General features: G+C 37.0%; 4 protein-coding genes across 4 annotated transcripts; 2 read left to right on the top strand and 2 right to left on the bottom strand.

Moving 5' to 3' along the window:
• Positions 1-1,343: 1,343 nt before the first annotated feature.
• Positions 1,344-4,574, bottom strand: LOC113669227 (allatostatin-A receptor-like). Its single transcript, XM_089184985.1, has one exon. It carries the CDS (start codon positions 4,430-4,432, stop codon positions 3,545-3,547), a length of 888 nt encoding a protein of 295 aa, XP_089041111.1. The 5' UTR covers positions 4,433-4,574; the 3' UTR covers positions 1,344-3,544.
• Positions 4,575-6,267: 1,693 nt separating this feature from the next.
• LOC113669211 (histone-arginine methyltransferase METTL23) lies at positions 6,268-10,718 on the top strand. Its single transcript, XM_027185213.2, has 5 exons — positions 6,268-6,427; positions 6,541-6,645; positions 7,460-7,697; positions 7,799-7,883; positions 8,485-10,718. Exons 1-5 carry the CDS (start codon positions 6,356-6,358, stop codon positions 8,636-8,638), a joined length of 654 nt encoding a protein of 217 aa, XP_027041014.2. The 5' UTR covers positions 6,268-6,355; the 3' UTR covers positions 8,639-10,718.
• Positions 8,302-11,575, bottom strand: LOC113669212 (ribonuclease P protein subunit p20). The gene is made up of 5 exons (XM_027185214.2): positions 11,455-11,575; positions 11,252-11,369; positions 10,078-10,174; positions 9,482-9,538; positions 8,302-9,106 (listed from the first exon to the last, which is right to left on the bottom strand). The coding sequence occupies exons 1-5, from the start codon at positions 11,471-11,473 to the stop codon at positions 9,002-9,004; spliced, it is 396 nt and encodes a 131-aa protein (XP_027041015.1). The 5' UTR covers positions 11,474-11,575; the 3' UTR covers positions 8,302-9,001.
• Positions 11,479-13,498, top strand: LOC113669213 (large ribosomal subunit protein eL38). Its single transcript, XM_089184988.1, has 5 exons — positions 11,479-11,564; positions 11,737-11,766; positions 11,906-11,966; positions 12,875-12,997; positions 13,430-13,498. Exons 2-5 carry the CDS (start codon positions 11,764-11,766, stop codon positions 13,453-13,455), a joined length of 213 nt encoding a protein of 70 aa, XP_089041114.1. The 5' UTR covers positions 11,479-11,564; positions 11,737-11,763; the 3' UTR covers positions 13,456-13,498.
• Positions 13,499-14,665: the final 1,167 nt, after the last annotated feature.

Below are 14,665 nucleotides of genomic sequence, written 5' to 3'. Positions count from 1 at the left end.
GGAAGAAATGAGAACGACATGTCAAATTATTCACTCCGTAGTTCTTCCTCAGGCGTCTCCTATTTTTAAGACGCGGCTACAAGGTAGCGAGGGACTAGCACTACCACAACGAAAGGAACGATGGGAAGGAAGAAGATAAAGAGAGAAGAGAGTTCCCACCTTCCACGAGCGTACTTTCGCGCGCTTTCCTCGTTTATATTTGTTAGCAAAGGTACAGATCAGTTGAGAACCATCGGCAGACACTGATATCAACAATGTATTTAATTTTTCTTCCTTTCACCCTGTACATTCGCGTAATTCGCGCCTAGCCTACGTCTCTCTCCGTATGCTAAAAGGAAATGGAAAAGACTTCGATGCGAGCTTACAAAGGCACATAGAATTATTGCAGTTTTATAGATCTTTAGACTCAATATGGTTTATCCGATCATTTTCTTCTAATGTCATTCAGTTCTTGCGAGAACAATAAGCTGTTTAGATTCATTTTGGCCTCTGCAAGATTGTACCCATCATTTGCTTCTTGGTTGATGACAATAAACTAAAGCATCGGTTGCAATTCGAAAAGTTGCCAATCGCAAAAGTAGCACTTTTGATATCAGTTGGCACGGGTCCTAAGCGGAGTTCAGACAAGCGAACTCCCATCGGCTGATGTCATGAACAACTTTTCTTGTGAACTGTTTCTAAATTTTATCGGACCTGCCTACGAAGTTAAAGATCTTCGTTCGACTTTCATTGCTAACTGTGTCTTCAACAATTTTCTATACCTCCATCATGTTGAACATTGTTACAGTCTTTGCCATACGAAAGACATCTTCGTTACCAAAGACTTTGGAAACATTGTTGATAAGTCTCGCTGTTTCAGATGTTGGGGTTGGTTGGTTTGCTCACCCAATTTACACTTCTGGTCAGCTTCTTACGAGTGAACAACATTATCTCTCTCACCTAAACTATGTTCCTCGTCTTTACTCGGTTATTTGCTTCAGCTCCGTTCCCGAGTGTGGTAGTTGTAAGTGTAGACAGGTTCTTAGCTGTTCACTTCATATCAGATACCAGCAAATTGTGACTTACAAACGTGATGTTGCTTCTGTGATCTCAGCGTGGGTATCATGTGCATTTGTGTTTGCATTAGCATTGTTGATTCTCCATGATACGCAAACGTTAATTACCAACATCGCAAGAGGAATTGGCCTCGAGTTATAGTGATTTATAGCAGTATCCTCTTAACTGCCAGACGTCACAAAAGAGAAATGTGGGCTTCGCGAGAACATCGAAAAACTCAGAGTTATAACAGGGCAAATTTTGCAAGCTTGATTAAGTTAGCAGTCGGTGTATTTTACAAGTTTGTTTTTTTTTTCCATTTTGAGCCGTGTTTAACCCAACAGCTTTAGAATGTGTTTTAGCTTTGGTGAGAACGAAATACAAAATTCTTAAAAGCCTCAGTTCAAGTTATGTATGGTTATCTAAGGTCATGTAGTTGTCTGAAAAATGAGTTCGTTAGAACAGATGACGAAAATTCTATGAATAAATTTGTATATACCTAAAAGAGTAAGCGCAGTTACTTCTCAGAATTTTGGAGGAAATTCGGCATAACAAGCTTTTAAATTCATTCTCCTTGTCTAAACATACGTTTAAATATGCTGTTTAATATACAGATTGATATTTTTTTTATACTCTGTGAAGCTATAACAATAACAATTTGGTATGTAAAACAAAATAGAAGGATATGGAAACAATTTACACAGGACATATGAAACGTGCCGCTTTTGTGATTGGCAACTTTCGAATTGCAACTGATGCCTGAGTTGGATGCCGTCCTGCGGAGGCCAAAATGAAGTTATACACTTTATTGCTCTCACTTTAACTGAATGGTAAAAAGACGAACATGATCAGCGATCATTTATTCGGAATAAATGTCGACAAACCACAGTATATTTCTCTAAGCCTCTTTCATAGGCTTGCATGGCAGTCTTTTCCATTTCCTTTCAGCGGATGGAGAGAAGCGTAGGCTAGGCGGAAGTCACGCGAATGCGTATGGTGAAACGGAAGAATAATAAAAATTGTCCGCCTATGGTACCCCACTGATCCGATACGGCTATTTCTAATTTTTAGCTCCTGTGGAAATGCATAGTTATTTTTTTCGCTCTGAAAATGAATAACTTTTAATTTATATCAATAGACAGCTGGCGGGGTTCACGGGCATCCTTCATTCGTAAACTCGAGCATCGTTCGTCGATTGTTGAAAATTCAACGTCTCGAAATTTTATACGTTATGGGATCTTAGCCACGATCGCAATTTAAACTTGGGACGTTTAAATTTCACGCACTTAAATTTTCCTTAACAGTGATAGGGAACTCTAGAAGTCTCCAGATGTCTCAACCCACTGCTATGGAAACCCACATTACCTGTGTTAAGGCCGGGAGCAGACCAAAATTCATCTTTGACACCTCTCTTTAACATATTCATAGATACTATTCCTACATACATATTCATGCGTGGTAAAAAATGTTCTTAAGCGTTTCTGTTTGATATTTGCTGTGTTTATTTCCCCTCCATGATACGGTGAGGATTTTAAGATGCTGGGTAACTTTTTCACTTGGTTTTCTCTTTCTTTGACTTTCGTAAGCTCAAAATTACCGAAAACACTGAAATTTAGTGGAAGCTGGAAATTGTTCCTGCCATGGGCACAGAACCATTTTACATCCGTTGGTGTGCTGCGTTTGGAAAACAAGTCAATCAGAACAATAATTACCTTAGTTACATTGCATCATACTGACCGAGAAAGATTCATTAACAATCTTCATGTACAACTGGGTTTACCAATTCACCTCATTAGTCTTATACTTTGCATTTTATTTGAGTTAAAATATCTACAGCATATGGTTTTCTGCTTTCCTATTAATTTCCCATTCACTGTGGGTTTAAAGCTGATTGCACTGCCCAATTTCTACCAGTTATTTTGAAAATACTTACTGTTTTTAACTTATCTCCTATCACCTTTCTTTTCGTTACCCTTAGTAAATGGCAACTCTAACTCTCTTGATATGATAACCAATCCTTTAAGCTAACCGTTACATATTTCGTTGTCGATAATTAGTGACAAGCTTTTCGTCTTAAATCAAGAAAACACTCTTGATGATACTGTCGTTTTTTCCTCGTCACCTAGTTTCTAGCTATTTTCGTACAAGTCCATCGCGTCTGTGATTCCACGCGTTAAAGGTGTTGAAAAAGAGTTACAAAATGTATCAGTTTACCTAAGAGACCAGTCGTGATCATTTTATCGCCTGGAAGGAAGTAGGGAGGGGATGTTGGGATCATATGGTTTTCAGGGGGGACGGAAGGGGGATCAGTCGTCGCCAACAGAGTAAAAAGGGGGGAAATGGAAACTTGATTGCTGACTAACTGCCAGTGAGTGGGGGATCACAAGAATATTACAAAGCTTTAAGGGGGGATCAGGTAAATTTTATCGGGAAATAACAAAAATCCTCCGCCGCCTCCCCCCCCCCCTCCGGAGATAAATGATGACCGTTCCCTGAGGGCCAGAAAAACCTATTTGGTTTTTTTCTCTCTTTTCGAGCAAGAAAACAGCGAAGCGAGATTCCTCCTGAACTGTTGACTATGCAAGGTGTATAACAGTGGATTGAGACAGGAATTCAACAGCGCACTCGCTTTCGCCACTTTATCCACTGTGACACGATGACCAGGAACCAACGGGGTCAGCGCACAGAGGACTGCAGAAGGCGTCCAGCAGAGGACGAAGATAACAGACACCAAAATAAGCATCCTAGTTACCTTATGCCTGGAGTGTAAGACCTTAGTTTGAGAGGAGGCTGAGACCAGGGAACGTTCGCGGAGACACAGAACAATTCTTGTGTATAGGTATCCCATGATACATTTCGGCAGAAACTCGTTGCAACATGACCAAATAAGGTTATAAAATCGGGACGTCAAGTAATTTGGGAAGACTATCTCGCACGCTTGAATTTCTTCCCGGTAAATAAACAAAAATACCATTGGCGCGGCCAGAAGGATTGCCACGATCCAGAGCACTGGAACAAGCCTTAAGGAACGACCACGAGAAAGCATTTTTAGAGGATGTAACGTGGCGTGATAGCGCTCAAATGCTATCAACACCAGCAAAAAGCTCGAGGCTGAAGCCGAAGCCCAACCAAAGGCCCCACCCATCAGGAACTTGCACAGCATATCTCCAACGATACCACTTGGCAACTTGATAAAATGGCTCAGAATGCAAGGTGTGAAAAATACTGCAACAAGTACGTCAGCAATGGCCAGGTAAAACAGAAGCCAGTTGATCGAGGTTCTCATGGCTTTATTCTTTAATACGACAATGCAGACCATTGAATTACCTACCATGTTGAATAGTATCATGGCCCCAAGAAAGATGGCATACACCACAGAGCTCATAGACGTTGACATCTTTCAATACCAAAATCAAACTTTATCCGTGGAGCAGCAGTTTTCTGTTTAAAAAATGTTAGAATAATAAACTTAGGCAAAACGATGGTATGCCTCTTTTATCACTGCCGTGTTCGCTCGAAGACGCTTCGCACTTTCTCTCAAAAATACCAATGTACCTGAAATGTGGCCTAAGTTAGGAATTTGTCATAAACTCCTGAGGGAGTGATGGGCTTCTGTTTTGATTAATGCTGAGATAGACACTAGGCTTTCAAGATTTTGCTTCTCTTAGCCGACAAGGGCACGGTTGATACTACGGATCTGGAAAAAAGTTTCCTAAACCGTGTGTTTTTAAGGAAAGAGCTACAAAATTCTCAGCTGTTTCCAGAGTCACATCTCAAAGCTCTTGGTTTAAATCAATTTCTGTTGGCTGCTAGGTCGAAAAAATGAAAAAAAGTGTAACAAAATGATGTAAAGAAAAACAAGTAGCGAGTGAGCTTTACAGGAGATTCCATCAGTACAACGTCAAAACAATTTAAGCTCTTTTCTGCGTGCCATCTTTTCCAGCACTAAAACTTATGGTATAAGAGGTAGAAAATACAGTGCCGTTCAACTCGTATCGCGATAACTTTCCTTATCCTTTCGGGAAGCTTTTACAAAGCAAGTCTGATTTGCCCTAGAAAAGCAAATTGATGCCCCTAAGAAACTGCAATAGATCTTAAACATCTGTGAATTAAACGTAAGTTTTTTTTTTTTTTGCGTTTTATAAGTCATCCCAGAACTAATATCTAACTGAAGAAAGGTTATTTATACGTTTTAAGAAAGGAAGTCATGGATAAAGGAAACTTACGGAAGGTTACAATCTTGGATGTGGTAGTCTCCGTCAACCCATCACTTTAGTTTTAAATGTTATGATGATGTTATATATCTTACTTGACGATTGAAAAGTCACCCACAGTCACTTTTTATTTGACGGTCTTTTTAGCGGAAAAGATTGCTTTTGTTACAGTTTAGGAAAATTAATGCAAAGAAAATGACCACTTGCCTATACAAGCTGTAAACCACCTTGACCATCCTGAGCTCCTAAAAGACTTTTTTATTCGACGCGAAAAGTTTGAAATCGTGAACATTAGATCAAGAAAAAGCAAAACTCGAGATGGCTGGCTGGGTACAAAGTGAAAAATGTCGAGTCAAGTCAAGTCCACTCTGTTACTATTTAGAGCGATCACAGCGTAGTGGGCAAAATAATTAAGTGAAGTCTCCTACTCTACAGAAGCGTATTTGAATGTTGTGAAACCAAAACCAGAATAATTACAGCGTCCATTTGGAATACAGGAATAATGAAAGGATCATTATGTTAATGATCTACTCTGATTGCTAACACAGAGTAGAGAAATCAGTCCAAGAACAATGGCTTGACCGACTAATATGTTTTGGTTGGTTTCAGATCTGTATGTCATCATAAACCAACATATCTAATGTAAGGATGACAACGACTAAGCCCTCTTTGTAAAGACTTGTTCAAATCATGCACCAAACTATTGGTGTCATATGAGTAAAGACCACCAACATCGAGAGGTCGTTGTCAATTTAAAAGCAATGAAAGATCATTCGCAATATTTGCGTCAGATAAACCAATGAGTGTTTGATACTTTAAAAAAAACACACACTTAAATACACAACAAAACACCTATATGCTTACAACACAATATGAAGAAACACAAAATTATCCAAAAATTTAAACAAAACAGTATTCTGACACAACACAAGCTGAACAACACTTACACAGACACATACGCACGACAACAACGCCATATTGGATTTGAATTATGCGTAACACTGGTAATCAGTAAACTACACTCGTATCCAGTCGTCTTGAATACCTCCTAAGAACGCCTAGTTGATTTTTCCTTCTTCGGTGGACATTTTTCATCATCTTTCTTAATGCAAGTTGAGCGAGTTTTTTATTTTAAAGACGAATTAAATAGCGATAAAATAGAAGTGCGGATACCTGAGGTAGAGATCAGTGAAGTTCTTGTTTATATTTTTATTATATAGTTTATGCTTTTCCAACACAGCTGTAGTCAATGTCAGCCTAATTTAGATGAAATTCCTTTCAACACATTTAGATTGTGGACCCTCAGTATGGAATGTTTACGTGGCCAGCAGCTCCAGTTCTTGCACAATATATTTGGTATAATAGAGATCAAGTAGAAGGAAAACACGTTGTGGAGGTAAATTTTAACTACCAAATTCACTGAACTAACATCATAAGAATTGTACAGCGGACAGGGTAAGGGAGAATTACTAACAAGATCTCAGAGGTGAAAGGGTTACATATTCATGGTCAGTAAGGATCTATACTTGATAAAAAATTTATCAAGTATAGATAATTTGTTGATGTTGGCAAGAGCAACACAATAGTGAGTTATAACGAAGTTATATGTCAATTTTCAGTGCAACTTCAGAAATTCAAGTATGGTCCCAAAGATCAGTATTGAATTTCTGAACACAAACAAAGCTCACAGGACATTACTAGAATGAGAATTTTGATAATACTCCAGACTGGATGTGAAAGTGAAATAATGGAAGATTACTGTCCCTTTATTAAAACTTAAGCCATGCAAAACCTCAAAAAAAGTATGACATAACCCTTTAACTCCCAGAAGTGACTGAGACAGAATTTCTCCTTACAATATTGGAAAAAGGGTAAAAGGTTTTAAATAAAAAAAATATTAATTCAGATATTATCAGTTGATCTTACAATACCAAATTTTCCAAACTAACATCATCAGAATTCTGATTAACAGTAAAAAGAATTAATGAGTATATAGGCATAAGAGGGTTAAATTAGTCCAGACACATGTAAAATGTAGAACATGCGCGATTTCTGTGGAGCGTATTTAAGGCAAGCAGAGCTACATGCTACTTGCCCTGTAGGCATGTCCTTTATGAGAAAATCATACTCTTCTGAAAAATGACTGTTTTGTAAGCTGGACAAGTCTGCATCCACTGTTAGTGATTACCTTTTCTTTACTTGATCAACAGATTGGTGCAGGAACAGCCTTACCTGGTTTGGTTGCCTCATTGTGTGGTGCAAATGTTACTCTGACAGACAAGGAAGAGTATCCTCAATGCTTAGAAAACTGTAGACAGAGCTGCCATGCTAATGGTCAGACAGCAATACAAGTTGTTGGCATTACCTGGGGACAGTTTACACCAAACCTTTTAAAACTTCCCAAGGCTGATATAATTCTTGGTTCAGACTGTTTCTATGACACAAAAGGTAACTTGGCACCATTACTTTCCCCACCACTGAATCAAAACTCTGAGTTGCTCTCTGACTACAGTTATGTAATCTTTGTTTTATGTAATTTTGTGATACAGATTTTGATGACATTTTGGCAACTGTCTCCTTTCTTATGGTGAAAAATTATCAGGCCAAGTTTTGGTCAACATATCAAGAGAGAAGGTGAATTCTTTCATACAGTATGCTATTTACAACATTTAACCCTTTCACTCCCTGATCTCATAAGTAATTCTCCTTACTGTCTGCCATACAGTTCTCATGAATGATGTTAATTCAGAGAATGCAGTATTGAATCAACTAACAATTGGCCAACTGATATTTCTCTTTATTCTTATCACTTGTCTTCTTGACCCTTTAACTTCCAAGATCCCATTAGTAATTCTCCTTACTGTCTGCCATATAATTCTTGTGGTGTTAGTTTTGAGAATTTGGTATTGGATCAACTAACAATTCCCTATTTAATATATTTTTTTATTCTCATCATTCGTCTGTTTGATATAGTAGTGATATTGTAAAGAGAACTTCTGTCTTGGTCACTCTTGGGAGTTAAAAGGGCTAAAATTACTGTGAAACTCAGAATACCATGAACTAAGAAATATTTCTGGAATGTTATTGTCTTTCCACCAAAAAAAGCCAATCAGGAAACTACTTCAATGTGTCTCTGCTAAAAGATGTCTTAATTAAATACCATTTTTTCACAACTTTGGACATCAGATTAATGTCACCTTTTTATTTTAAAAATTTATACTTTAATTTATTGCAGTTCCAGTCATTCCATTGAAGATTTGTTGAAAAAATGGGGACTAAAAGGTATCCAAATACCACTGGAGGGATTTAATGCAAATGATGGGAACATTGGTGGATCCAATCTGTCTGATTTACACACCATTCAGATGTTGGAGATAACATGTCAATAAACCTTGGACTACTCTGTCTTTGAACCTGTAGTTGTCTCTCATATCAACCTCCAGAGGGCAAAAAATATTGGAGCCATAGGATTTAACAATTGCAAATAGGTGCTGCCATTCCCGTTAGCTATCAATAACAATTTTTTTGGTTTACAGACATGAACCATACTATCATATCTACTGTTTGCTTTGAATGCATCTTTGAAATGGCACAGATCAGGAACTAGTACTCAATCTTTCTGAACACTTGTTCAAAGGTGTTGAACAATAAATAAAACTTTCAATCTGTCAGGCTTTTTCTCAACAGTATTTTGGTGGGAAAAGGACCCATTGGTGAAAAAGAGTGACCTCTTGGTTACCAAAAGTAGTGATTCAAGTTGGACAAGTTCTTTCTGAATCAACCTTGGAAATAGGTTTCTTGTAAACTCTTATGTGCACTGCTGAGTTGGTTCGTACTTTAGAATATCCTTCCTGGTCCTGGAAATCAACAACAAAATGTTAAAAAAAAATGACTACTATCAATGTGTATTTGAAAAAGACATGTTTCAACATTACTGTATTGCAATCTGTAACATTTGTGGGTGAAGTTTACCAGATTTGAATTTATGACAATGGCACTCAGCAAAAACTCCGTAAGTCTTTGAAGAGAAAGAAAAAGTAACAGAGGAAAACAATTTCCCGTGGTGACAAAAGTGGCATGATGGAGGGATTTTCACAATGACTTATGACCTCATTGGGATTTTGATGTTGCCATGTTATACAAATGAGAAAAATCAGATAGGATATTTTTGACTTGATCACAATCGATTTTGAGTACTCAGGAATGATAAATCTTATTTTTCATATACTTACATCATCTTCAGGCTCAAAGTCATCTACTAGTTTGACACTGGAAGTTGTTGTTGATAACTGAAAAAGAAAAAATTGCTATGTGTAAGTTAACTGTCATGCACTTGAATGAATGTCTATAACCCTTGATAACTATGAGACAAGCCTACCCTCCTTGGGAGGAAAGAAGACCTTACTTGAGAAAAAAGCAGGAATCATACCAATTGAATATGCTCTCTTTGTTCCATGTGTATGAATCTAACTTCCCACCCCCCTTACACCCTGGGTTGCTAGCCATGCAGGCTAGATACTTTTTTCAAGTCTTAATCACAGGTCCTGCATCACCAGTCAAATGTCAATGGTCACTGTCACCTATTACATTGTTGTAACACAGAAGACTTAAAGGCAACTGCTTCTGCAATTCTCTCTTGACAGGTAATGGTGAGCCATGACCCTTGACCCCTCACCTGTGCCTCATGACCTGCAATCCATCATCTGTGACCTGTAACCTGTGTTTTATTCTTGCCCTTTCATAGGTGTCATTCCCCCTGTGTTAAAAAATGTTCCCTTTCTAGGAGGCTACCTATCAACAATTTGAAGAAACTGTTCTTTCAAGTCACCTCAACAGTTCCTTGTCCTCTTTGTTCAAGCTGCAGAGCTAGATTTATTGCACGATTGATAGCAGAACCCAAGCCATGAATAGTCACCTCTTGCTCACTAAATAACAAAACAAAACAGAACTGAAATAGAGAGGTTTGTTTAAAAATTTTAGACAAGTAGTTGTATGGCTTTGTGTATATCAGGGCTTGAAATAATTTCTGGAGAGTCTCCAGACATAGTGACCAGCCAAATTTATTTAGGTTGGTCACATATCGTTTCTGGTCAGTCAAATCTAAAACACAAGTTACTCTTAAAACAGGGACCCATGCACCAAAACTGGCATTATATATTTTAAAAAATAGTTGTTGCTTAGAGCATATAGCACTGTAAAGCACTCATTGTTAACAAAAAAAAATTACAGCAGTGAAATGAAAATAAGCTTAGGTGTATCAATAATTACACTTTCTGTAAGACTAACCCAAAACACCTTAAATATCTTTATTGTACACATTAAATTTGTCTGGTGCCTCCAAATAGAATGATTTCTGGTGTATGTATCCTGGTGTGAGATCTTGATCCTAAAACTCTGCCAGTAATCCATGTATAACCTTTTATGTTTATGTTACACATGCAGCAGATAAACATACAGATAAACTTGCAAGTAGAGGAATGTTTATTGGGTTTATAATGTGTAGTTCCATTGCATTATACTTTAATCAATGTGGGTAGAATTAATTTGTATGCAAGGAGAAATGTAAAACTTGAAACATGTTTAATTTTTTGACCGGAGTGGTTCTGGAGAAATGGAAATCCAGCGAATAAAAAGCACGAAAGAGATGCATATGTCGCGCAATCTTTGGAATTCAAATAGAAAAGAACAGTTAGAATCTGAAATTTCAACGCAAAGGGAACCTTGCAAACTTGCAGCAACGTAAAAATCTTCACGAAGCAAGAATAACTTAGAGTTTTAAAATACAAAAAACTACAGGCATTTCTATATCTTAGATTTAAGTTTTTTACAGCTGATATTTATGTTAATAATTTAATTAAGTAAACTTTTCATTTTTTCCTCAATTCCTTGGAGGCCTCTGACACAGCCTGATTTTAAATTATTTTCAAATTTTTATACTTGTGAAAACAAAATTGAATCAAAGTATTCGAAAAGTGGTCTAATCAAGCCTATTTACAGCAAACCTTGAATCAAGGATCTTTTGACATCGCTCTAGTTGTCCAGCAAAGTCGGTTTTCCTGTTTACGTATATGTCATTTCGACGTTTTTGCTCTTTTTGAGGAGGTCTCCTTCTAACCAGATCTGAGTAAGTTACAGTAAAAAAGAGAAATTATGCATCCACTTCAATCAAAATCAAATAAAACCTTGAAAAGTTACTACCACGTACTTGCACCCTTTTCCGCCATTTTGATTCATGTAGCATCCGCTGCACGATTGAATAGCAGGCGCACGTTCCAAATCCGATCTCTTGGAATCCATCTTGACTTGGCTTGAAAGGTAGTGAAATGAGGGAAAGAAATCCTGTTATATCTTAGACATCATACCAATATTTCTTAAATAAATCATATCTTACCGTGCATTTTCTCATTAAATCTTTCATAATTGAAAAATTTTGGTTTTTATTCTCGGTTAAATTGGTAACGAGAACTTTTATCTTGTTGTGTTGTAGGCATCTTTCTGTCACGTCCATTTCACAATGGTAAGTTCCAAAATTCTACTCAAGCTTTAACTCTTAGGTTAAGTTATCAAGCCTACTCCATGTATGAAGCCCGAACCGGTAGCTTTGGCAGCTTAGTAACGTCTCGGTGATCCCTTTTTTTTCTTATTTCTTTTTGCAGCCTAAACAGATCCATGAAATTAAGGATTTTCTCCTTACGGCACGGAGAAAGGACGCCAAATGTGAGTAATCAACCGTTCCTTTCAATATTTCTTTGCACCATAATGTATTCGAATCATCCTTCGTCGTAGGAATGTAAGTGCTTGTGCAAATATGATTTGTATTTGTACTGAAAACTGCACTCGAAATCATTAGAGATCGATTGGCGTTCTCTTTGCCAATTAGCATGCAGAAATTTTCCATGTATACTATTAAAAGAGAAATGCATATTGAGCAAGATATAACCATCATATAGGACAAATGAATAAAGGGGGTAAGTTTCTTACGAAACTGTGGTGCAGCGTCAGTGGGAGGGTATAACGAGGTCTCTTAAAAGAGGTTATTGTTTTTATGAGTTAGTTTGATATTATCAACCGAGTTGATTGTGTAAATTGGCCATTGTATACAGTTTAAAAACTGACGTTTCAAGCGTTAGCCCTCTGTCAGAGCAAAATGAAGGGCTAATGCTTGAAACATTGGCTTTGAAACTCTTTACAGTAGTCAATTTATGTTATCAACTCAACTGACTAAATCAAATTACTTCATCATATGGACAGACTAATACCTGAAGATCAGAGGAAAATCATATCTTTTTAAAAATTTTCCCTTACATATTACAGTTACTGCATGCAAAATTGGAAGATTTTTATAGTTTCAGTTTATATGATAACATGTAAGTATGTATGTTTTTAATGTTGTGGTCTTTTGCAATGTTGAAATATTCTTACATTTTCCTAAAATATTTCAAAATGAATTTCAAAGGATTTTGTTATATGCTTAATTAAATTGCAACCTTGGTTTTTCAATGCTGTCTGTGCAAGTCTGAAACTGCCTTCCCAAACCTTGTTAATATACAAAGTAACCTCTTCTTAACAAAGATGTAATGCCATTTTTTCGAGAAGATAAATTGTAATGCTATCACTTTTTACAGCTGTAAAGATAAAGAAGATTAAGGATACAGTTAAGTTTAAGGTGCGATGCAGCCGCTATCTCTACACCCTTGTTATCCAGGACAAAGAGAAGGCTGATAAACTGAAGCAGTCACTTCCTCCAGGTAGGTCTTCCCTGTTCATGTGTGTCATTTCAGATTGATTTCTATTTTCTATATTGATCTTTTGACAGTTGTACACTGATTAGTTGCTTTTTACAACATAATCTTTTACTGCACTTATGAACCCTTTAACTCGCAGATCAGATTTGTAATTCTCCTTACTGTCTACCATACAATTCTTATTATGTTAGTACAGAGAATTTAGTATTCAATCTACTAATTATCCCCAAATTGATACTTTTCTCTATTCTTATCACTTATTTGGTTTATATTGTATTGATATTACAAGGAGAAATTCTATCTTGGTCACTCGTGGGATTTAAAAGGTTAATTATCAGTCAGCCATCTTTTCTCTGCTTTCTGGGCAAGTGGGCCCTGTATGTTTTGTTTGGTTGATTTTCTTTTATAATTGACCATGTCTCTTTTTAATTACAGGTTTGGCTGTCAAGGAGTTGAAGTAGAAATTTTGTTACATCATGAAGTGAAATAAAATGTAAATAAACAGCTTGTTTGTGTTTGATGTTATAAATGTGACCCTTCACCTTGGTTAGGTTTTCAAAACAAAACCCCACTCAGGCTACAGTTTTGAACAATCAGAGCACCTCTCAGGAGATTTTATTCTTAAGTAAGTTTATTTGTAGTTATTAAATGTTTTCCAGTGTTAGGTGAGACATTTGGTTAATTAAAGACGGTGTTGGAGAGCAGCTTTGCAGGTCAATTGCTTAAACTTTAAATTTTGCTTAATAACTCTCTACGTGTGATACCAGCAAAACATTCCTGAACAGGTGATCAAAGCACTTGAAAATTAGCAGCAAAAAAATGGTAGCAGCTAATCAGTACTTGTGATAGGGAAAAGAATCCATTTTGAAAAGTAGCTGATGACAGTAAATTGGGATTTAGATACAGTGGAAAAGTAGGGATGGAAATTTGATTGAGAGTGCTTTCAGCTTATATCGGTGATAGGTGGAGAGGTTACCGGTGATTTACCACAGTTTTTATGGCAATATAAAGCCCCCTACTGCTGTCTGTTTTGAGTTAAATTTTTTAGATTGTTCTGCCATACCAGTCAGTTAATTTTACAGGCTCCCACCCCATCACCATCAGCAACTACCTGTGCAAATTATTATTGAAACCCCTGTAATTGGCTGCAAAATGGTACAAAGGAAAGCAGCCTTTGAAATGAAGTGACTGCTTAAGAGACTCCTTTCTTCATTCCAGGAAAGATTTGAGTCAAGTCAGTGTTAGACACCTTGCAGACCTCTTGCTGACCCATGTTGTTCAAGGCTCATACTTTCCCACATCATGAAATAAGTACTTGTGCCCAAGCACTGGTAATAAGGGTCAACTTGCAGTTTTAACCCTTAACTCCCTGAGGTGATTGACTAGCAACTTCTCACCATATTATCCATACATTATCCAGCAAACAAGTAATGAGAATACTCAAACTTGCCAGGTAGTTGTTATTGTGATCTCACACCAAATTCACATTACTAGTTTACCAGGAAATGTGTTGCAGCTAGAAAGGAGAATTGACAATCAGATCTTGAGTGTTAAGACAATTGTAAATTATGTGTTTAAGATACGTTAATAGGATGTTTGGCCTTATCCATATGTTAAAAACCAACTGCAGATTTAATAGCAGAAAATAAGTTTCTTTGAGGGCAGGAAAAA

The sequence above is a fragment of the Pocillopora damicornis genome, chromosome 10 (genome assembly GCF_964200805.1).
Source record: "Pocillopora damicornis chromosome 10, jaPocDami1.2, whole genome shotgun sequence".
Taxonomy (NCBI): Eukaryota; Metazoa; Cnidaria; class Anthozoa; order Scleractinia; family Pocilloporidae; genus Pocillopora; species Pocillopora damicornis.
This window is presented reverse-complemented; position numbering and strand designations above follow the sequence as displayed.

Bases quoted from the DNA above. Each gene is read 5' to 3' on its own strand.
- LOC113669213 (XM_089184988.1), top strand. The intron at 11,967-12,874 runs GTGAGTAATCAA...CACTTTTTACAG, and splicing joins ACGGAGAAAGGACGCCAAAT to CTGTAAAGATAAAGAAGATT. The intron at 12,998-13,429 runs GTAGGTCTTCCC...TTTTAATTACAG, and splicing joins GAAGCAGTCACTTCCTCCAG to GTTTGGCTGTCAAGGAGTTG.
- LOC113669212 (XM_027185214.2), bottom strand. The intron at 9,539-10,077 runs GTGACTTGAAAG...TTTCTTTTTCAG, and splicing joins GAGGACAAGGAACTGTTGAG to TTATCAACAACAACTTCCAG. The intron at 9,107-9,481 runs GTAAGTATATGA...GTTGATTTCCAG, and splicing joins ACTTTGAGCCTGAAGATGAT to GACCAGGAAGGATATTCTAA.
- LOC113669211 (XM_027185213.2), top strand. From the start codon at position 6,356: ATGCAAGTTGAGCGAGTTTTTTATTTTAAAGACGAATTAAATAGCGAT. The intron at 6,428-6,540 runs GTAGAGATCAGT...CAACACATTTAG, and splicing joins TAGAAGTGCGGATACCTGAG to ATTGTGGACCCTCAGTATGG. The intron at 6,646-7,459 runs GTAAATTTTAAC...CTTGATCAACAG, and splicing joins AAGGAAAACACGTTGTGGAG to ATTGGTGCAGGAACAGCCTT.
- LOC113669227 (XM_089184985.1), bottom strand. From the start codon at position 4,432: ATGTCAACGTCTATGAGCTCTGTGGTGTATGCCATCTTTCTTGGGGCC.